This window comes from Salvelinus sp. IW2-2015, linkage group LG4q.1:29, assembly GCF_002910315.2.
Source record: "Salvelinus sp. IW2-2015 linkage group LG4q.1:29, ASM291031v2, whole genome shotgun sequence".
Classification (NCBI taxonomy): domain Eukaryota; kingdom Metazoa; phylum Chordata; class Actinopteri; order Salmoniformes; family Salmonidae; genus Salvelinus; species Salvelinus sp. IW2-2015.
The window spans coordinates 56,055,010-56,077,094 of NC_036842.1; the positions used below are offsets into that span (position 1 = coordinate 56,055,010).

At 41.8% G+C, this 22,085-nt stretch overlaps 1 protein-coding gene across 3 annotated transcripts in view; it reads left to right on the plus strand.

The window, feature by feature from the left end:
- LOC111962195 (voltage-dependent calcium channel subunit alpha-2/delta-4) overlaps positions 1 to 22,085 on the plus strand; it is an 85,025-nt gene that overhangs the window by 21,067 nt on the left and 41,873 nt on the right. For 2 of the 3 annotated variants that reach the window (XM_023985085.2, XM_023985086.2), the window contains exons 8-23: positions 4,587 to 4,737; positions 5,001 to 5,075; positions 6,598 to 6,687; positions 6,832 to 6,945; positions 7,175 to 7,387; positions 8,021 to 8,098; positions 8,401 to 8,556; positions 18,525 to 18,611; positions 19,150 to 19,221; positions 19,343 to 19,404; positions 19,511 to 19,711; positions 19,946 to 20,043; positions 20,286 to 20,379; positions 20,509 to 20,601; positions 20,825 to 20,967; positions 21,752 to 21,823. In XM_023985085.2, coding sequence (XP_023840853.1) covers positions 4,587 to 4,737; positions 5,001 to 5,075; positions 6,598 to 6,687; positions 6,832 to 6,945; positions 7,175 to 7,387; positions 8,021 to 8,098; positions 8,401 to 8,556; positions 18,525 to 18,611; positions 19,150 to 19,221; positions 19,343 to 19,404; positions 19,511 to 19,711; positions 19,946 to 20,043; positions 20,286 to 20,379; positions 20,509 to 20,601; positions 20,825 to 20,967; positions 21,752 to 21,823 — 1,799 coding nt within the window. The remainder of the gene's footprint in view (positions 1 to 4,586; positions 4,738 to 5,000; positions 5,076 to 6,597; positions 6,688 to 6,831; positions 6,946 to 7,174; positions 7,388 to 8,020; positions 8,099 to 8,400; positions 8,557 to 18,524; positions 18,612 to 19,149; positions 19,222 to 19,342; positions 19,405 to 19,510; positions 19,712 to 19,945; positions 20,044 to 20,285; positions 20,380 to 20,508; positions 20,602 to 20,824; positions 20,968 to 21,751; positions 21,824 to 22,085) is intronic. The other variant, XM_023985087.2, reaches the window with a different exon arrangement.

The window sequence follows — 22,085 nt, forward strand, 5'->3', positions numbered from 1 at the left end:
AGATAGGAACATTGTTCAGACAAGTTCAATGCCTCTATTGAACAAGGAAGACCATATCTACTCTCTGCTAGCATGATCGTGCAATTGACGAAACACAAAGGCCACAATAATTGCTACAAAACATGACTCGTCATAGACAGCTATAGTGCATAATTGTATTATTAAATTAAAAAAAATATATATTTAAGATTTATTTTTGTACAACACAAAAACATACATAGCCAAAAACAATAGACAACTCAACATTTACAGACACAMATTTCAACAAACATTAATGACCTCACAATTGCTCAGACCCACCTGATCCCACCATCCTGCCATCTCACAATAAAACKTTCTAATTTCTCATTCCCTGGACCTGTGCTTGCAGTACTTCATGCCATATAGCTTCAAACTGCACTATTCTGCTTCTCTCTGTAGCCCACATTTTTCTATATTTAGAAAATAATCCTTTTGATTCATCCACTGACTTAACGATGGATGGTTATTTGATTTACAGTTTTCAAGCAAATGTTTTTTCAAAATGATTGACAACCCATTGGATCTTTCACGCACCTCATATGCCATATCTTGAAATATGCATAGACAGATTAAAAGTACATTTAAACTCAGCAAAAATAAATGTCTCTTCAGGACCCTGTCTTTCAAGATTTAATTTGTAAAAATCCAAATAACTTCCACAGATCTTCATTGCAAAGGGTTTAAACCTGTTTCCCATGCTTGTTCAATGACCCACAAACATTAATGAACATGCACCTGTGGAACAGTGTTAAGAAGACAGTACTAGCTTACTGTGGCAATTAAGGTCACAGTTGTGAAACTTTAGTACAGCTAATGAGGCCTTTCTATTGACCTCTGAAAAACCAAAAGAAAGATGCCCAGGGTTCCTGCTCATCTGGTAAACATGCTTAAGGCATCTGCAAGGAGGCATGAGGGACTGCAGATGTCAGCCAGGGAAATAAATTGCAATGTCCGTACTGTGAGACGCTAAGACAGCGCCACAAGGGAACAGGACGGACTAGCTGATGGTCCTCAGCAGTGGCAGACACGTGTAACAACACCTGCATGGGATCGGTACATCGAACATACACTGCGGGACAGGACCAGGATGGCTCACAACACTGCCGGTTACACTTAGGAACGCACATCCCGATCAGTGCTCAGAACTGTCCGCAATAGGCTGAGCAGAGGCTGGACTGAGGGCTTGTAGGCTTTTGAAGGCAGGTCCTCACCAAGACATCACAGCCACCCTCGCCTATGGGCAAAACCCCGTCCGCTGGACCAGACAGGACTGGCAAAAAGTGCTCTCTCTGACGAGTCGGCGGTTCTTCTCACCAGGGGGTCTGGTCAGATTCACATTTATCGTCGAAGAAAATGAGCATTACACCGAGGCCTGTAAATCTGGAGGGGATCTATTTGGAGTGGAGGGTCCATCATGGTCTGGGGCGGTGTGTCACAGCATCATCGGACTGAGTTGTTGTCATTGCAGGCAATCTCAACTCTGTGCGTTACGGGAAGACATCCTCCTCCTAATGTGACACCCTTCCTGAAGGCTTAATCCTGTTTTATGACAACTCCAGCATGACTATGCCACCAGCCATACTGCTCGTCTGTGCCGTGATTTCCTGCAGACAGGAATGTCAGTGTTCTGCATTGGCCGCGAAGAGCCGGATCTCAATACATTGAGCACGTCTGGGACCTGTTGGATCGGAGGGTGAGGGCTGGGCCATTCCCCCCAGAAATGTCCGGGAACTTGCAGGTGCCTTGGTGGAAGAGTGGGGTGACATCTCACAGCAAGAACTGACAAATCTGGTGCAGTCCATGAGGAGGAGATGCACTGCAGTACTTAATGCAGCTGGTGGCCACACCAGATACTGACTGTTACTTTTGGTTTTGACCCCCCTTTGTTCAGGGACACATGATTCCATTTCTGTTAGTCACATGTCTGTGGAACTTTTTCAGTTTATGTCTCAGTTGTTGAATCTTGTTATGTTCATACAAATATTTACACAAAATATTTTCAGGCGTGCTGAAAATGAACAAAGCTGACAGTGAGAGGACGTTTCTTTTTTTGCTGAGTTTATATTGTAAAACACCCTCTCATCATTCATAATTATGTAGGGATACTGGAAAAACACTCCAAATAGTGTCTGACGGGGAAGTTTCCCTTTAGTCTTTATGAACAGAACACATTAAATGGGATGACATTCCGTAGCTGAAAAGCCACGCCTGCAATTTTCTGATAGGCTGCAGCTGTTACAGTATGCTGCCAATTAGCAATTGATGTGCATGTTGTCAACAGAGGAGTCAGTTTTGGCACAGTAKGYTACTGGCAAGATTGCTMGTGGCAGCAAGTGTTTCCAGTTAAGAAATGACAATTTGCCATTAGTTTACTGGAAAATGCACAATAACCTCTTCACAGTGCAGCTCATTACTGACATATTCTTGTACAAAGGCGTTGCGTGTTGTTTTTCCATGTTTTTCTMTAAGTTTATGTGAAATCTATACGCAAGCTTTTTTCTGGTTTAGTAGCATCATTTATTTACTTTTTGCTAATTATAATATGTTCAATTGAGTTTGACTTCACTASAGCATTCATACTACCTTACTTTACTTAGCCAGAGGAAAGAGAGTATATAGGATGGTCAATGAAAATAGGATGCACCTGAGCTCAATTTCAAGTGTCATAGCAAAGGGTCTGCTTTGTCATTATGGGGTATTGTGTGTAGCTTGAGGAGGGAAAAAATGTATTTAGTCAATTTTAGAATAAGGCTGTAACGTAACAAAATGTGGAAAATGTTAAGTGGTCTGAATACTTTCTGAGGGCACTGTATATATAAAGGCACAGCTTTTAAAGAAGGAACCACTGTAATTGAATTTGTCCCAATTCTTTTGGTCCCCTAAAATGGGGAGACTATGAACAAAGAGTTCTGTCATTTCTAAACAGTTCACCCGATATGGATGAAAATACCTTCAATTTAAAGCTGACAGTCTGGACTTTAACCTAATAGTCATTGTATCATTTCAAACCWAAAGTACTGGAGTACAGAGACAATACAACAAAACGTGTCACTGATCAAGTACTTTTGGAGCTCATAGGGCGTTACAATGATGGTAAAAACTTGGAGAAATGGGTTGAAAACATCCTAAAAGTCACAGAGGGTGCACGGAAGGACATGTCAAAATGCTGCATTTTGGCACTTAACAAGTCTTTATTTATATAAAAACATAAGATTTATTGAATTCTCCATGGCTGCGTTTTGACAACCAGCCCAATTCTGATATTTTGTTCASTAATTGGTATTTTGTCTGTAATATCTTTTTCGGTATGTGTTCGGAATCCATTGGCATCGGCTAATGGACTCTGAAATAGAGCTGATGTKAAAAGATCTGATGTGATTGGTCAAAATAATTGGGCTGCCCATGTGGTCTATATTAAAGGGCACTTCCATTAATTATTTAGAGTCTAAGAGGTTGGGGGTGGCTAAGTTGACATTATATTTTTTTACGATGGTCAAACTATGGATCATATAGCTAATTTATTTAGAATTTTAGGACCCCTTTAGGCATAAAAAATATACATAAAGTTTATATTTGATAAAATATTGATTTTGACCTTTACTACTAAAACCCATAGAAACACATTGAATAACACATTCATAAATAGCAAAATGGACAGTCAAAAAAGGTTTTGAAGTGTCTGTCCTAAATCKAGGAGATGTACATACTACACATATTTAACCCCTTTTTCTGGGTAAGCACAAAACTACCTTCATATTTCCATCTGTTTTTTTTTACCAGTACCGGTTACCTTCAGMCGTCTCCTGTGGGGGATGTAGAGCAAAACAGAGAACACCATCGTATTCGTGAGAATCTCCCCTTTCCACAGTGGGGTCCCATTAGTTTGCAGCCCAAAGGGTTCGGAAGCTACAGTACCAAACAGAAGATGGCACATTGACGGTACCGCGAAACAGAGAACACCATCATCCTCGTGAGAGTCTCCCCTTTCCATGGAGTTTTTGGGATGTCTCATGGTCTGACAAACATCGCTCTAACTCTGCCAGCTTTCACCACAGATGCGGAAGTTCKACACTGGCGGATRCAGTGGATTGAGACGCATCCAACGCAAAAAAACTGACGGATTTTGATGGGGATTCTTTTGTTGTGTAATTTAGATTGACACACCGGTGCGTCAGTCGACTCTAACAGACTTCGAAATGATATATTGATTCACAACTTTTACTTAAAACGTCAAAGGGCACACATTTTGTGGAATGACCCTGATTAAGTTTTAGGTAGCATATGGCTGCCATCCCTATCTTTCCTCTCAGTTAAAAGGTGTCCTGGGCCTGGTTTTCAGATACTGTGGTTGTGATGTTATACAGTGCCTATACTGCAGGCCTAGCTTTATATTTAATTGTCAATTGTTATGTAACGGGTTGTGAATTTTATGGGGAGAGTATTTTCATGACGCAGTGTAAAAGAGAGATCGAGCCTACTCCCTGTACCACAAAAGCTGTAGCGTTGGTAGAACCCTCTCATACACCATAGAGTTAAAGTCCTGTTTCTCTCCCCCTGTCCCCCAGGTATATTCAGGCGGCCACCTCACCAAAGGACATTATCATTGTGGTGGACATCAGTGGCAGTATGAAAGGCTTGAAGATGACCATTGCCAAACACACCATCAACACCATCCTGGACACGCTGGGGGAGAACGACTTTGTCAACGTCATTGCTGTGAGTCAACTCTCCACTAAGCACCAATGGCCAGGCAATCTCAAACAGGGTCTTCTGATTTCCATGGATTGAAATGTGAAAGAGTCACAGCCATCCTCAGTTGATCTTTGGTTGACTAAGACAACACCATTACACCATCACACCTATACACATTACCCTTTATAGCACAATACTGTTGCATTGCAACACTGTTACAGTACACTGTTGCCAGGACTACAGACTGACTTGACAAGACCCGTGCTTGTCATCTTTTCTCCTCACAGTACACTGACTACGTGCGCTACGTAGAGCCCTGCTTCCAAGGCACTCTGGTGCAGGCTGATTTGGACAACCGTGAGGTAAGTCCATTATCTGCTTCAGGTAAACTGTGGACCTAAGCCACAGAGCCCTTACCTCTCAGCAGGGCTCTAGCAACTCAAAGTGTTCTATTATGACATTACACCCCTATGGAGGGAGAAGAGTGAGTTCCCCCTTGGCTGCTGGCTGCCAGGCATGCTTCTGGGCTAGGTGTGGCATAGTTGGCTCCACCTCTTGGCCTAGGCCCTACTTCTTGCATCAGACCAGTGTGGATCAGAGAGCAACCATCAGCCTACTGTAGATAATATATAAATATATATATATATATATATACTGTATGCAGAACACAAAATTAGATATGATACAGAATTATAATGTACTGTGTGCATAAAATGTATTGATAAATCAATCCATATGATTTTAGCCTGCAGGATTTGTGCGTAGGTAGTGCAATGTGTGAGAGGTATAACCTCCTAAAAAGTTATATTTCATCTGTCAATCAATCACTCTCTGCCCATGTACTGTACCATAGCAGTAAACATATAGTAAAATGAGTGAGGGCTGGGCAGGCAGGGGGGCAGGCAGGGGGGCAGGCAGGGGGGCAGGCAGGCAGGCAGGCAGGCAGGCAGGCAGTGAGGTAGGCAGACAGGCAGACAGGCCCGTCGACTTTGCGCTTGGGGCTGATCATGAGCAGACACTTTAAACACTTTTAATGTTTTTCTGAGTTTTAAATATGCTCCTACATCCTACAACCAGATCTTCTCAGGAGAATTTAGGAAGCCTCTGGCACGTTAATGGGTATAACCTCAGGAATGAGGTACGCACTATGGTTACCCTTAGGACCTAGAAGAATTACTCTCTCTTGTTAAGGTTAACCATGCCTGTGTAGTTACCAGGTGTGTTATTAAGTAAACAAATATACAGTAATACACATTTCCTTATTTGCATTATAATTTTTCCTTAATCAATCAATTAATCAAAAGCCATTGGCATAGTGTATTTAATAAAATTGTCACAGAGTGATTAATAGCCAGCAACCAGAGACAGCAAACAGGTCATATTGGCCATAGAAAAACTCCCTTGGTATACAGTCAACTAGACTGGTTTATTTGACCTTACAATGTCCTGTCTTGTCCTGTCTTGCTCTGTGCTGCATAATTGATAATTATTATTTGACCCTGCTGGTCATCTATGAACATTTGAACATCTTGGCCATGTTCTGTTACAATCTCCACCCGGCACAGTCAGAAGAGGACTGGCCACCCCTCATAGCCTGGTTCCTCTCTAGGTTTCTTCCTAGGTTCTGGCCTTTCATGGGAGTTTTTCCTAGCCACCGTGTGTCTACACCTGCATTGCTTGCTGTTTGAGGTTTTAGGCTGGGTTTCTGTCAGCACTTTGTGACATCAGCTGATGGTCAGCTGATGTAAGAAGGGCTTAATAAATACATTTGATTGATTGATAATTGTCTGTACTTCACGTTGCATTCTCACCATAAAAAGTGCTGACTCTCTCTCTCTCTCTCTCTCTCTCTCTCTCTCTCTCTCTCTCTCTCTCACTATCCAGCATTTTAAGGTGCTGGTGGATGAGCTGCATGTGAAGGGAGAGGGTAAAGTTGCGAAGGCCATGAAGGAATCGTTCAAAATCTTGAACGAGGTTTGCCTCCAGCACACACACACACACACAAACACACAGACACACACACAATCACATACATAACAACCCCCCACACAAACATACTTCCACACAAATGCTATTGGCCCAGTATCAGTTCTTCCTCTGTGTGGTGCTTCCTCCCAGGCAGCGACCAAGGGCCAAGGCAGCCTGTGCAACCAGGCCATCATGCTGATCACAGATGGAGCCATGGAGGACTTCAAGGACGTGTTTGAAGAGTTCAACTGGCCTGATCGCAGGGTACTGTAGGGCAAAACTACTATTTACTCTATATGAATAACTACACACCCACTTGACCTACAGAAATACCTATTTGCAGTACTCTACTTCTCTATTTCCCTACTGACCCAGAAAAGCTAGATCTATAATAGAGGACATTACTCTAACGGCCTTTACAATGTAACCTGTTCAGTATTTACTCAATRAACTTACTGAATTGGATATCAGTCTCCAATACTGTCTCTTTCAGGTGCGTCTCTTCACTTACCTAATAGGCAGAGAGATGACCTTTGCAGACAACACCAAGTGGATAGCCTGCAACAATAAGGGTTACTACACACACATCTCCACTCTGGCTGACGTACAGGAGAATGTCATGGAGTACCTTCATGTCTTGAGTCGACCAATGGTCATCAATCACAATCATGACATCATCTGGACGGAGGCCTACATGGACTCTGTGGTGAGTACGGCAGCTGTACTTACCCAGTGTGCTTTGCCTAATAACTACGTTCTGCCGTTCTTACAGAACTGCACTTTTTGGGCTTCAAAGGCAAAGCATTGTTGTTGCGTTTGATTTAACCTCATGATTGTCACCTCACATTGTCCTGTTTGAAAGTCAACTGTCTGCTGTATTSTCCTGGGTGCTGCCAGTTACAGTACATTCGTTTATTCATTCTGTGTACCTGTGTTGTTCATGAGTCCTCCCTATGTTTGTCTTCTGTCCTGCTACTGCGCTCATTCTCTCATCTCACCTCACCTCTTTCACCGGACCTGACACTCACTCACTCACTCACACTGACAGCTGCCCAATACGAAGGAGGTAAAAGAGCCACTGTGGGAAATACAGCTTGTCTAATAGTGAAGCTCTTGTAGTGCATTCCTCTTCTGATTAGTCKTTGTGGTAATATTGAACGCATTCTCCCAAGCTTAAGATAGGCTACCAACAACTGCAACTATATGGCACCCTCTAGTGCAGCGATTTTTTTATTGCAGGTATTAGTAGTGAACATGTAGTAGTAGTACCAGACCCAACAGCTTTTTGATTTGGTTTAGGATTAWCAAAAGATAATTAATGTTGCCATTTCTCCTTCAGCTCTTTGCCACAAAGGCTCAARATTTACTTCTCATGACCTCCGTGGCAATGCCTGTCTTCAGCAAGAAGAAAGAGACGGTCAGTGGACTAAACACTTTTGTTAGAATTCAAACGTATTTTAAACATAAACATGGTGGTAATCAAAGTAACAACAGTAGAATTTGTAATTGTAGTCTCATGCACCAGACACTTCTTCCCCAATAGCCTGGGGACAAGGTCACAACTGTAGTAAAGTACAGCTATAAAATGTATGTGTTACATGTTTGAACCAGATTAAGCAGCTCTCTGTGTGTACCATACAGCAGTGTTGCAGTGACATTTTGCAGTAGTTGTTGCCATTACAAGTGTTATAAACCCATCTCTCCCCCTTTCTCCTCCAGCTGTCCCATGGGATTCTGCTGGGTGTGGTGGGTTCTGACATCCCCCTGCTGGAGGTCATGAAGTTGGCTCCCAGATATAGGCTGGGTCCACATGGTTACGCCTTCCTCATCACCAACAACGGTTACATCCTGGCACACCCTGACCTACGACCTCTTGTGAGTTCAGCTGCTGTAGAGTTTGTGCTTGTTTCTGACTATAGTCACTACTATAGTATTACAGTCACTACTAATACTACTACAGTCCCTATATCTACGACTATAGACATGACTGCAGTCACCAGTACTGCTACCACAGTAAAAACTACTACAACTCTAACCTGGGCTCAAATCAAATCCTTCAAATACTTGTTTCAGGCTACCTGAGAGTGCCAGTCGGTCTATTGTGTTTAACAATTATCACAAACTTTTACACGGTTGCTTTTTTCCCATTTTTAATATAGATAATATCGATTTGATGTTGTAGAATCCAGAGACATATTTTTTTTTAATAGAAATGAACCGAACGAAAGCGAAAGACAAATCACAATGGGAAAGGAAAAACACTTAATTGAGCAGTATAATGCGAGAGAATCAACTCCGCAACATCCTGAAACATACAGTGGCCAATAGCATTCACATGAGCACACACTTCAAACATGCAACCATATTAAAAGCACATATAGGATGTTTTTCCCAAACATATCCAGTGGAACATAGCACTCACATAAACATTTATATCTGTATTATGATATAAGTGTATAAGATGTAACTCCTAAACCCTCCTCATCCTCCTCCTGAACACTCTCTCTCCACCTGTCTCCATTGTTTTACACAGAACTCTTGGTTACAGATCATATTGACAGTAAAGTTGATGAAAAGTGCCACCATGAGCAACACCATCATTGTGACATGCAGGATACTCCCTTGCTGAGACAAGGGAAATGACACAGTTTGCTCTTGTAGTAGTACACAGGATACACGGTAGATTACTGGCACCAGCTGCAGTGAAAACATGCAAAGGTAGAAGGCTACAGTGCAACAAGCACGTTAGTTGTTCAGTTGGAGGGCCACAACAACCTTGCGTGCCTCATTGTACATACGCCCAGAACTGTATTTGTATTTATTAAGGATTCCCATTAGCTGCTGCTCTTCCTGGGGTCCAGCAACATTAAAACCTCTACAGGATCGGTGTCTCCCCCGCGGGACGGTTGAGCTAACGTAGGCTAATGTGATTAGCATGAGGTTGTAAGTAACAAGAACATTTCCCAGGACATAGACATCTGCTATGGGCAGAAAGCTTAAATTCTTGTTAATCTAACTGCACTGTCCAATTTACAGTAGGCTACKATAGCGAAAGAATACCATGCTATTGTTTGAGGAGAGTGCACAGTTMTGAACTTGAAAATGTATTAATAAACCAATTAGGYACATTTGGGCAGTCTTGATACAACATTTTGAACAGAAATGCAATGGTTCATTGAAWCAGTCTATAACTTTGCACATACACTGCTGCCATCTAGTGGCCAAAATCTAAATRTGCGCCAAACCTGGAATATTACATGTTGGGCTTTCAAAGACAATGGAACAAAAGTTTTAAATAAACACATGTATTTTCTTTGTTTTATCTTTTATATTCTCCTACRKTAATTTCACATTTTCACAAACTTCAAAGTGTTTCCWTTSAAATGATATCAACAATATGAATAGGCAGTTAGATTTGAGTATGTCATTTTAGACGAAAATTGAATAAAAGGGTCCGATCCTTAAGAGGAACCTTGGTGAATTCAGCATGTCAACACTTCTTACAAAAACAAGTAATTATGAAGTCAATCTCCCCTCCACTTTCAGCCAGGAGAGATTTACATGCATATTATTSTTAGTTCTCCGTGTACATTTAAGGGACAGCCATGCTGCCCTGKTCAAAGCCAATTGTAATTTTCCGAGGTCCTTCTTTGTGGCACCTGACCACACGACTGAACAGTAGTCCAGGTGCGACAAAACTAGAGCCTGTAGGACCTGCCTTGTTAATATTGTTGTTAAAAAGGCAGAGAATCAGTCTATTATGGACAGACTTCTCTCCATCTTAGCTACTGTTGTATCAACATGTTTTGACCATGACAGTTCACAATCCAGGGTTACTCCAAGCAGTTTAGTCACCTCAACTTGCTCAATTTCCACATGATTTATTACAAGGTTTAGTTCAGGTTTATGGTTTAGTGAATGATTTGTYCCAGATACAATGCTTTTAGTGCTTTTAGTTTTGAAATATTTAGGACTAACTTATTCCTTGCCACCCATTCTGAAACTAACTGCAGCTCTTTGTTGAGTGTTGCAGTGATTTCACTCGCTGTAGTAGCTGATGTGTATAGTGTTGAGTCATCCACATACATAGCCACACTAGCTTTACTGAAGGCCAGTGGCATGTCATTAGTAAAKATTGAAAAAAGTAAGGGGCCTAAACWGCCCTGGGGAATTCCTGATWCTACCTGGATTATGTTGGAGAGCATTCCATTAAAGAACACCTTCTGTATTTTTTTAGACAGGAAACTCTTTATCCACAATATAGCACGGGGTGTAAARACATAACACATACATTTTTCCATTAGCAGACTATGATYGATAATGTCAAAAGCCACACTGAAGTCTAACAAAACAGCTCCCACAATCTTGTTATCATCAATTTATCTCAGCCAATCATCAGTCATTTGGGCAAGTGCTGTGCTTGTTGAATGTCCTGCCCTATAAGTGTGCTGAATGTCTGTTGTCAATTTGTTTACAGTAAAATAGCATTGTATCTGGTCAAACACATTTTTTYCCAAAAGTTTACTAAGGGTTGGTAACAGGTTGATTGGTTGGCTATTTGAGCCAGTAAAGGGAGCTTTACTATTCTTGGGTAGCGGAATTACTTTTGCTTCCCTCCAGGCCTGAGGGGACACACTTTCTAGTAGGCTTAGATTGAAGATATGGAAAATAGGATTGGCCATATCGTCCTCTATTATTCTCAGTAATTTTCCATCCAAGTTGTCAGACCCCGGTGGCTTGTCATTGTTGATAGACAACAATAGTTTTTTCACTTCTTCCACACTCACTTTACGGAATTCAAAATTAAACTGCTTGTCTTTCATAATTTGATCAGTTATACTTGGATGTGTAGTGCCAATGTTTGTTGCTGTCATGTCATGCCTAAGTCTGCTAATCTTGCCAATGAACAATCATTAAAGTAATTGGCAATATCAGTGGGTTTTGTGATGAATGAGCCATCTGATTTAATGAATGGTGGAGCTGAGTTTGCCTTTTTGCCCAWAATTTCATTTAAGGTTCTCCAAAGCTTTTTACTATCATTCTTCAATGAATCTATCTTTGTTTCATAGTATAGTTTGTTCTTCTTTATATTCAGTTTAGTCACATGATTTCTCAATTTGCAGTACGTTTGCCAATCGGTTATGCAGCCAGACTTATTTGTCATTCCTTTTGCCTCATCCCTCTCAGCCATACAATTTTTCAATTTCCTCATCAATCATTGGGGATTTAACAGTTTACAGTAATTTTCTTAATGGGTGCATGCTTATTAGTAACTGGTATAAGCAATTTCATAAACGTGTCAAGTGCAGCATCTGGTTGCTTCTCATTACACACCACTTATACACCATATTAGGCCCAGCCTTTGGAACTTTAGTTTTCCTAGATATGGCTACAACAGTGGCAAAAAAAATTATGTGAACCCTTTGGAAATACCTGGATGTCTGCATAAATTGGTCATAMAATTTGATCTGATCTTCATCTAGTTCACAACAATAGACAAACACAGTCTGCAGTTTCTGTAGTTTCTGGATCAGACCTGCACAACAGTCAAGAGGAATTTTGGACCATGGACCAGAATCAAAATKAATGACTGCCCAGAATCGTCCCAAGTGCATCGCGCCATTTCCGTCTACTGGAATTCAGTCGACTTTGCCGGCATTTTACCAGAATCCCCCCAGAAGTGGCCAGATGCAAATTTAAATAAATGTATACATATTTACCCGATTTAGTAATTTTATATATTATTATACATTTTATACATACAAATTATACCCATCCACAAAAAAAAAAATTGTGTCAAAGGAAGCACAATACACCTGTTGACCGTGTCAGCGTGCATGGGCCTGGCCCGCTACAGGAGTTGCTACAGCGCGATGGGACAAGGACATCCCGGCCGGCCAAACCCTCCCCTAACTCGGACGACGCTGGGCCAATTGTGCATCGCCTCATGGGTCTCCTGGGCGGGTGCGGCCGGGAGCATATGTAACAACCAGCATATTTAACAACGCAGTTTGCACTGCGATGCAGTGTCTTAGACCGCTAAGCCTCTCGGGAGGCTCCATCCAGAAAGTTTTAAATGCTTATCAATTGCCTTGCACAACGTATCAAAATACTTAAATACTACACAGGAAATTTAAATGTTAATTGTATTTTTTGATCAATAAATAATGAAATGTTAATTATATAAAACAGCCCATGTAATCATTTGCCAGAGAGTAGCCCCAATTGGCCCGAGCCCCAAGTAATACATTTGGGCCAGATAACTTTCACCGGAATCGTCCCGAACTCAATCCCCGCATCCTCGCCATAAGTAATACTGACAAAGGCGGCCCAGACTCGGGCCACATGATGTCGGCCGAGTCTGACTCTCAGCCGGAATCGGCCCAGATCCACTGTTACGAGCTGGGACCCCCAAAGATCATGGTACGTTGGAACAGAAGAGCGTACAACACAGGGAATGCTGTAATAATGCTGTAATAAAGCCAACAGACGGCTGCCAGACGGCTGCCAGAAGCACTCTTTAAGTCTCATCAATCCAATGAGTAGGTAGCTGTTTATCGCCCGAGTGAGGAGAAATAGAATGAAAAGCATCAGAAAGAAAAAGGTTTTCCCTTCAACGATGTGCCAGAAAAAAAGTTGTAGAAAGAGTATGCGGTACTGTTGAGCGTTGTTGAAGCCATGGTGTAGGACTGACTGATCAGTTGCAGTAGTACAGTAGTCCTTAGATCTTGGAGGGAAAGTGCCAAGTGTCTGCAGTCCTCGGACTCAGCAGATGTATCTTCTACGACGTACTCCGTGTATGCAGCCCATTGGTGGGAGGTCATTCAACAGTGATTGATGAACTAAAACACATTCAACCACAATTCTTATCAATCCATGTCTGGTCAAAGGAAAGGCATGTTCAGCTTAGCCTGGTCCCAGATCAGTCTATGCTCTTCCCAGCTCCATCAATCATCATTGTCAATGGACCTGCTCGAACCGCCCAAACAGTTTAACCTCACGACAATCTCGGGGCTTTATTTTCAGCTGGCGTTAAGCCAGCGCAAGTGTCAAACGCACGCTCCTTGGCAATTTCCTCTGGCGCTCGGCTATTTTCGATCACTTGTGCCAGGATTGGTAATTGACCTGTCTTGTAGGAGCTCTCTTGCGCTGAGGTGGGAGGAGTGGGAATATCTGATGTGTGTCGTTATAAAACATCCACCAAAGTGCCAATGTCAGGCTGTGCTGGTGGGGATATTCTAGACCAACCAATACCCGGTCTTAGCGGTTACATGACTGGTTATGGCACGGATTTTGACAGAGGAAGCACAGCCTATCCATACATGATACACACTGCCCATATGTGCATGGAACAATAGAGATGTGCTTTTTGTACCCATTAAGCTTGTATTTAGAAACATAAAAAATTMTGTTTTTCTCCAATTAGTTTCAATTGATTCAAAACCAAGCATAGCGTCCCCTCCTGCTTTTGTCCTGCCCAATGCATTCGCCAAGTAGTCAAGTCTATCGATAAAGGGTCGCTTTCAAATAAATCTCAATCTACAAAGCTGTGTTAGACGTTTGGGAGCATCGAAAATGTGAGCGGACTTCCCCTTTTTATCTGAAGGCTTACATTATTTAAGCCAGCTCCTGTTATTATTTTGGATGTACATAAAACCACTCATGTAGGCTACATGTCCATATGCTGATCATGGATCGAGAGATGAGCTGAGCGTTGTGACCCTATTTAGAAACATTTAAGTTATTTTCCTGTAACAATTGCTTGTTTCCCCTTTCATCTGATCGAAAAACAAGCCTTCAGTAGGCTACCCTTACCCTATTATAATGAAAGCTGTTTCAACAGCAATGCGTCGGGTGTATTTCTTGTCCTGGCCATGCATTAGCAAAGGAGCCTATCCATAAAAGGTTTCTAAATTAGGCTTTTGCCGTCATGCTTTTGCATTATTCACAATTCACATAGGCCTACCTGCAGTGCATACTCCATTTGGCTTGTATCCATCCCCATTTCCAAAGAGCGCCTCTTGTCAGTTTACAAAGATGCGCTCCACCAAACATATTTCAATTATTCAGTCATATAACGCCATATCAACGGTAGGCCTAGGATATTTCTTGCTTATTGAGAACGTTCCTCGCACATACAATACAATTTATGGGAACCTAGTCTTTTTTATTTGAGGAGCAGTGCAATGCTTAGATATGCCTATGCTCGTTGAAGCCAATTTCAACTATGTTGACTGTCAACACTCCAAACATATTGAGCAAACACTGGATGTATTTTATATTTATATATTGTTATTACTCGTTACTGTAGCCTATGCTATTTAATAAACCGTAGTATAATAAACTGTAGTATAATASACTCAATGAGAATATTCCCTGCCCCCAGCTGAATTGGAGTTGATGACAACGAAAATACCGTCAATAACCTACAGAACTTGAGACAACAACATGCAGTATTAAGCCATGAAACGCATTGATTGGTCAGTGAGTGGCCAAACCCTCGTCACACCTCCAATAAATGTTTTCATCAAAACCCAGCCCTTTCGCGCCACCGCCAGGTATTGAGCTCATAATTCCCTCTGTGAAAAGAGCAAAAATATTTCTGACACCCCCGGGCCTATAGTGCTACTGCCAGTGCTAAGATGTACCTTTGTGTTAGGTTTGTTAAAATAGAGCCCTCTGTGTTCAAGTCGCAGATTTTGTAAAGAATCACTGATTGGTTGTTGATCAGAACATTAATCATTCCATTACATGGTTAAAAAGTGTATTGTGACAGCATCATGCTCAACATCTAGAGCGTCACAGTGCAGGGTCGTATTCATTATTGCACACCACACACAGTACAATCGCAAAAGTTAATTCAACTCTTACGGAGTCAAATTTAAAGACGCACTATGCAGAAATCTCTCCACCATTTCCTGAGTGCTAAAATTCTAATAGTTTTCTTAATTTCATTTTATGTGACAAAACAAGCAAGTATAGTATAGAGACTCATTCTACCATCTAAACCGCTGTGAAATATATTTTTCATCACAAAAATATTGTATTTTCAGCTGTTTAAAGCTGGTGTACCAAACCGAAAAGTAAAAGACACAAAACTAAACTTAAGAACGGGAAGCATAGAAATAGCTCACACAGAACATGTATACCGCTTCTTAGACTTGCTTTCAATGAGAAGAACAGATCTATAAAACACATGTGAATTTGGTCAGGTTGCCCAAAAAGTTACATACAGTTACATTTACATTTTTTTACGTCATTTAGCAGACGCTCTTATCCAGAGCGACTTACAAATTGGAAAGTTCATACATATTCATCCTGGTCCCCCCGTGGGGAATGAACCCACAACCCTGGCGTTGCAAGCGCCATGCTCTACCAACTGAGCCACACGGGACCAGTTAATTCGGGAAGTATTCAGACCCCTTGACATTTACACATTTTGTTACATCACAGCCTTATTCTAAAATGTATTACATTATTTTACACACAATACCCCATAAAAACAGGTTTTTAGAAATGAAAAAAATGAAATATCACATTTACGTAAGTATTCAGACCCTTACTCAGTACTTTGTTGAAGCACCTTTGGCAGCGATTACAGCCTCGAGTCTTCTTAGGTATGACACTACAAGCTTGGCACATCTATATTTGGGGAGTTTCTCCCATTCTTCTATGCAGATACTCTCAAGCTCGGTCAGGTTGGAAGGGGAGCGTCACTGCGCAGCTATTTGCATTGTCTTCGCTGTGTAATTAGGGTCGTTCTCCTGTTGGAAGGTGAACCTTCACCCCAGTCAGGTCCTGCGTGTTCTGGAGCAGGTTTTCATCAAAGATATCTCTGTACTTTGCTCCATGCATCTCACCCTTGATCCTGATCCCGGTCCCTGCCGCTGAAAAACATTCCCACAGTATGATGCTGCCACCTCCATGCTTCACGTAGGTATGGTGCCAGGTTTCCTCCAGATGTGACGCTTCGCATTCAGGCCAAAGAGTTAAACTTGGTTTCATCAGAACAGAGAATCTTGTTTCTCATGGGGGCTGTCATGTGCCTTTTACTGAGGAGTGGCTTCTGTCTGACCACTCTACCCTAAAGGGCTGATTGGTGGAGTGCTGCAGAGATGGTTGTCCTTCTGGACTTTTCTCTCATCTCCACAGAGGAACTCTGGACCTCTGTCAGAGTGACCATCAGGTTTTTGGTCACCTCCCCGATTTCTCCGTTTGGCCGTGTGGCCAGCTCTAGGAAGAGTCTTGGTGGTTCCAAACTTCTTCCATTTAAGATTGATGGAGGCCACTGTGTTCTTGGGGACCTTCAATGCTGTAGAATTTTTATGGCACCCTTCCACAGATCTGTTCCTCGACACAATCCTGTCTCGGAGCTCTACGGACAATTCCTTTGACCTCATGGCATGGTTTTTGCTCGGACATGCACTGTCAACTGTGGAACTTTTTATAGACAGGTGTATGCCTTTCCAAATCATGTCCAATCAATTGAATTTATCACATGTGGACTCCAATCAAGTTGTTAAAACGTCTCAAGGATGATCAGTGGAAACAGGATGCACCTGAGCTCAATTTCGAGTCTCATAGGGTCTGAATACTTAAGTGAATAAGGTATTTCAGTTTCATTATGGGGTATTGTGTGTAAATTGATGAAGGAAAAAAACTATTGAATCTATTTTAAAATAAGTCTGTAACGTAACAAAATGTGGAAAAGTCAAGGGTCTGAATACTTTCCGAATGCACTGTATTGCAGCTTTAACACTATTTGGGGGTTTATATGGTCCCACCCCTATTTTGTGTTAAAATTCCTTGGGTCATGGTGTTGATATTTTTGGAGTTTAAACGACACTAAATTGAGTAAATATCCAACTCTCAGAGTTGCTTAAATTTGACTCCAATTGCCATTTTGCTAGTTTAAGTGTTGTTTTTAATCAACTCCCTTCCATTTGACTATTTTCTGTGTTGTTTTGAATTAACAATCAACTACAGCAGAGTACATTTCTTTACTTCATTTGAGTTGTAAGGGTGTAAAGCCTTACTTCAATATTTCTGGTGGTTTGCAAATGTGATATCCAATCTCTGTTGGAAGCCAAATTGCAGGAGGTATCCAGCAGGTTCAAATCAACCTGCAACAGAGCATGCTGAGAAATATGACAATGAGGCCCATCCCACATCTTTGGTTAACTACATAGATGCAACTCCCTGTCTCTGGTTACTCTACATGGAGTTAAAAGTACTGCATCCCAATGAACTCCAGTTATCAACACCAGGGAGCGTATCACCCTAATTAATTTAACACTGATTTCAACTATCCTTGATTTAGGTCTCTGCTCAGCTTTAACAGATTCCACGATAGAAATGTAAAGGTAGTTTCCGTTTGAGCTGACATATGGAGCGTTTACCGTGAATGTAGTCTCCACTAAAGCAAGAACATTGCCTTTTAAATTTCAATCACGCTGCAAAGCTGAACTTCCGCGATGCGGATTGAATAGAGCCCTTACTGTGTAGCAAATAGTTTTGCAACAGGTAATGGAAAACAAGCCTTTCTTATTTGACAGCTTCAGCTTGTCCCTCCCAGGCAACAATGAGATGTGATTCTGGGTGGCAAGGTTAAGTGGTCAATAACACGCCTACTTGTTTCATTTGGAGCCGGTAGTTGACATGGAGCCTTTGGATTCAGGATACCATGTCACAGAGATGCCCATTAAACACATTTGGCCTAAGTGATCCTCTCATCTTACAGAACACACACACACACACATACAGACAGCTGAGGTTCGATCTGTCCTCTTCTTGATCTTTTCCCCCATATTGTCTTCCTCATCTTCTCCTCTCCTGTCCCGCAGTATAAAGATGGTAAGAAGCTGAAACCCAAGCCCAACTACAACAGTGTGGACCTGGCCGAGGTGGAGTGGGAGGACATAGATGAGACAGTGAGTATTAGCAGTAATAATAATACATAGATCTTCTATAGGGCTTTTCTAAAACCCAAAGATGCTTTACAATAATAAACAACAAATGAGTGAGGCTGGGTATAAAACAGGAAGGAAACACAGAATACACATGTACAGGGGCGGGCTTAGCGATTTGGGGGCCGGTTTAAAAATCCCATTAATGGGAATTTTCCCAGGGATATTACCTGCAAGGATCATTGAAAATATTTATTCTATGTACGATTTTAATTCCAGGTTATTTTTAAATACAGCCTATATAAAGTTGTTTTTAACACATTTGCATAAAAAATCAGTCAGTGGGGTCGTTTCATTTGAAACCTTTGAAACATAGCAAAGTCCGCCCTTGCATACTATATCACATTATTCACCGACAACACAATTAATATAGTCAATACAGTAGAACAGCTGTACCTATTCTAGGTATGAATGTATTGTTCTGGGCTTTAACTGTGCTGGTAAGGTAACTGAATAAAAGTTCAACAGAGATTGTGTTCCTTAATGTGTCTGTTCTTTCCAGCTGAGGACAGCCATGGTGAAAGGGGAGACGGGCACTCTGTCCTTAAACATGAGAGCATCAGTGGACAAAGCGGTAAGTGAGACCTTGTGTGTGGGGAGATTAAATGTGGCTCGGTGGTTTATGTCAAATGATTTAATAATGTTGATTGTAACAACTGTCTCACAACCCATTTCAAATGTTTTATTTACAACAGAAAAGGCCTATGTTCTTAACAAATGACTATTTCTACACAACCATCAACGACACCCCATTCAGGTAAATGTGATACTAGGTTAGTGAGTGTGGAATGTTGGCCTATTAGATTGAATAAAGTCATTGAACATCTCACTCCACATTGTACCTTATGTATTTCCCTACACAGTTTTGGTATGGTGCTGACCAGAGGTCACGGACAGCTGATGTTCATGGGGACGGTCTCTGTGGAAGAGGGTAAGTGCCATTGGCCACTCTCTCTGCCACTCATCTACTGCAGAACAATCTGGTTTAGTGACTGGTTTTCATCCAATCTCCTCTCAGGCTTGCATGACCTGACGTCCCCTGATCTATCCATAGCCGCTGAGTGGTAAGCATGGATAACTAAATGAAAATTGGACAATAATATTATAGATTATAGATTGTTGGAGTGTAATGCTTAAATGATTGAATTGTAATAATCTAAATCAATGGGTATTGAACTCTAATACTCTAAATGATAGAGTATTGGACTGTAATACTTCATTGGCCTTTAATGGCCCTTGGACTTAATGGAGTGAAAACCCATCATCCATTCAGGGCGTACTGTATCCTTTCTGTTCAGGACATACTGTGAGACAGACATTGACCCTCACCACCGCAAATACTCTCAGCTCCAGGCTGTCATTCGCTACCTGCAGGGGAAGGAGCCTGACCTGGAGTGTGAGTACTGTCTCTACAACCCGCTCCATCCTCCAAAGATAACCATTTATTCAACGCTAACCCCAATGCTAATGTTACCCTAACCCTAAATCCAAACCTTTTTTTGTGGATCCACAAGAAGACTAGCGGTTGAGAGAGCATCGGCTAATGGGGATAATAAAGACTATTATTAAGACAAATAAACAAATATAATATCAGGCAGATGTCAGGTTTGATGTTGACTGAGTGTCTGTGACTTCCAGGTGACGAGGTGCTGCTGCAGCAGACCCTGTTTGATGCTGTGGTGACAGCCCCTTTAGAAGCCTACTGGCAGGCAATAATGCTCAATGCATCTGGGTAAGACTACAAAATTATTATTTTCACAAATGTCATTTTATGTTAGCTAGTATTTATGTGTGTGTGTTGTGTGTGCGCATGTGTGTTTAAGTGCATTAAAGACCAATCTGTGTATTTGTGTATGTTCAGGATGGAGGCGGGTGTGGAGACAGCCTTCCTGGGAACTCGCTCTGGCATCATCCGGCTGACCAGATACACCGGCATGGAGACCAGGGTCGCCAAGTGAGTCAAACAACCTACATTAGCCCTACATTATATTATACATTCACTGTGTCCTTTGAGCACAGAAGTATTCACTAGGCACCAAATTAAAGAAACAGGAAGGCACTACCTGAACTTGTCCAATAAGAAACAATGTTTTTTTGCGTTGCAAAACGTTTTGCTACATTGTGCACTAATGAATGCGAACAAGGAATTTGATCTCTCTTAACTTCCTGCTCCAAAGGAAGTTCCTGACTCCAGCGGATAAGGACAACCTGTTCACCATGGACCACTTCCCCCTGTGGTACCGTCTGGCCATGGAGAACCCTCCCGGAAGATTCCTCTACTACATGCCGGTGGAGGACAACGACAACAAAGACAAGACAGGTACTGTAGGCCTACCATGTGATCCATGGTTGAGTTCAATTCCTAGCCTGGTCACACATCTGTTTGTGCTGTCTTACCAACACTTGTCATGACAATGAACATAGGTGTTGGTAAGCCGACCTGGCACCGGTCTAGTGAATTCTGTCTTCTACTCAATCACTATTGAGAAATGTCATAATCAAACCCAAACTGGCAGGAATTTTAGCTGAATTGACCCTAACTCTAATATACAGACATACAATAGGTCAGAGGTTAACTTGCGTACCACGGGCCCACGGGCTCTTGCATAAGTAAAATCAGGACTATGCCTCTACTGCCATTCATTCTCATTAGACTGGTTTGGATTTCTCCCTGACCAATATGGCTGCCATTTCCCACCCATTCTGGAACTTCAAGGGTTTATGACATAGTCCCTCTAGTGATTTCCCCTCCCCACTTCCCCAGATAGGATATGAACATGTCATAAGCCATGTAAAAAAAAAAAAAGAATTGCAGGAAATTAGCTGTAAAACTGCTAAATGTTCTCTCAGCCTCATGCAAAAATGGTAGAATAGCAGGAAATTAGCTTTAAAAATGCAAAATTCTCTAAGCCTCATTGCAAAATGTGTAGAATAGCATGATATTAGCTGTAAAACGGCACATTTTTCTATTTGCAAAATGTGTAGAATTGTAGGAAGCTAGCTGGGTTGGAGGGGGGTTTCTCAGACCTGGGGGGGGGTCCGCGAAACTGCAGTATGCCACTGCAGAGGTGGTGTGAGACTGATTGTTGATTCTGTTGTGACAGGGGCGTCGAAGTATGTCATAGCTGTCACAGCTGTGACTGTGTCATCGGGAGGCAAGACAGCCATGGCTGGAGGTAAGCTTCTGCTGTCTTTAACTCTCTCTGAAATGTCTGGCTCCTTTACACAACTGCTGGAGGCGTTGATGCATCTTGTGGCTTCTATGTGTATTGAAGTGTTCATACTGGTAGTAGTACTCTCTGGGGTGCTACTGCTAAATGTTTGACACACATTCTCTTGTGGAGAGGGAAGCACTCCATTTGTCTTGTCCCCAAAAGACCATGGTTACTGTTGATTGTAATGTTTCTGTGACAACCGTGATGGTTTTCACATCTTCAT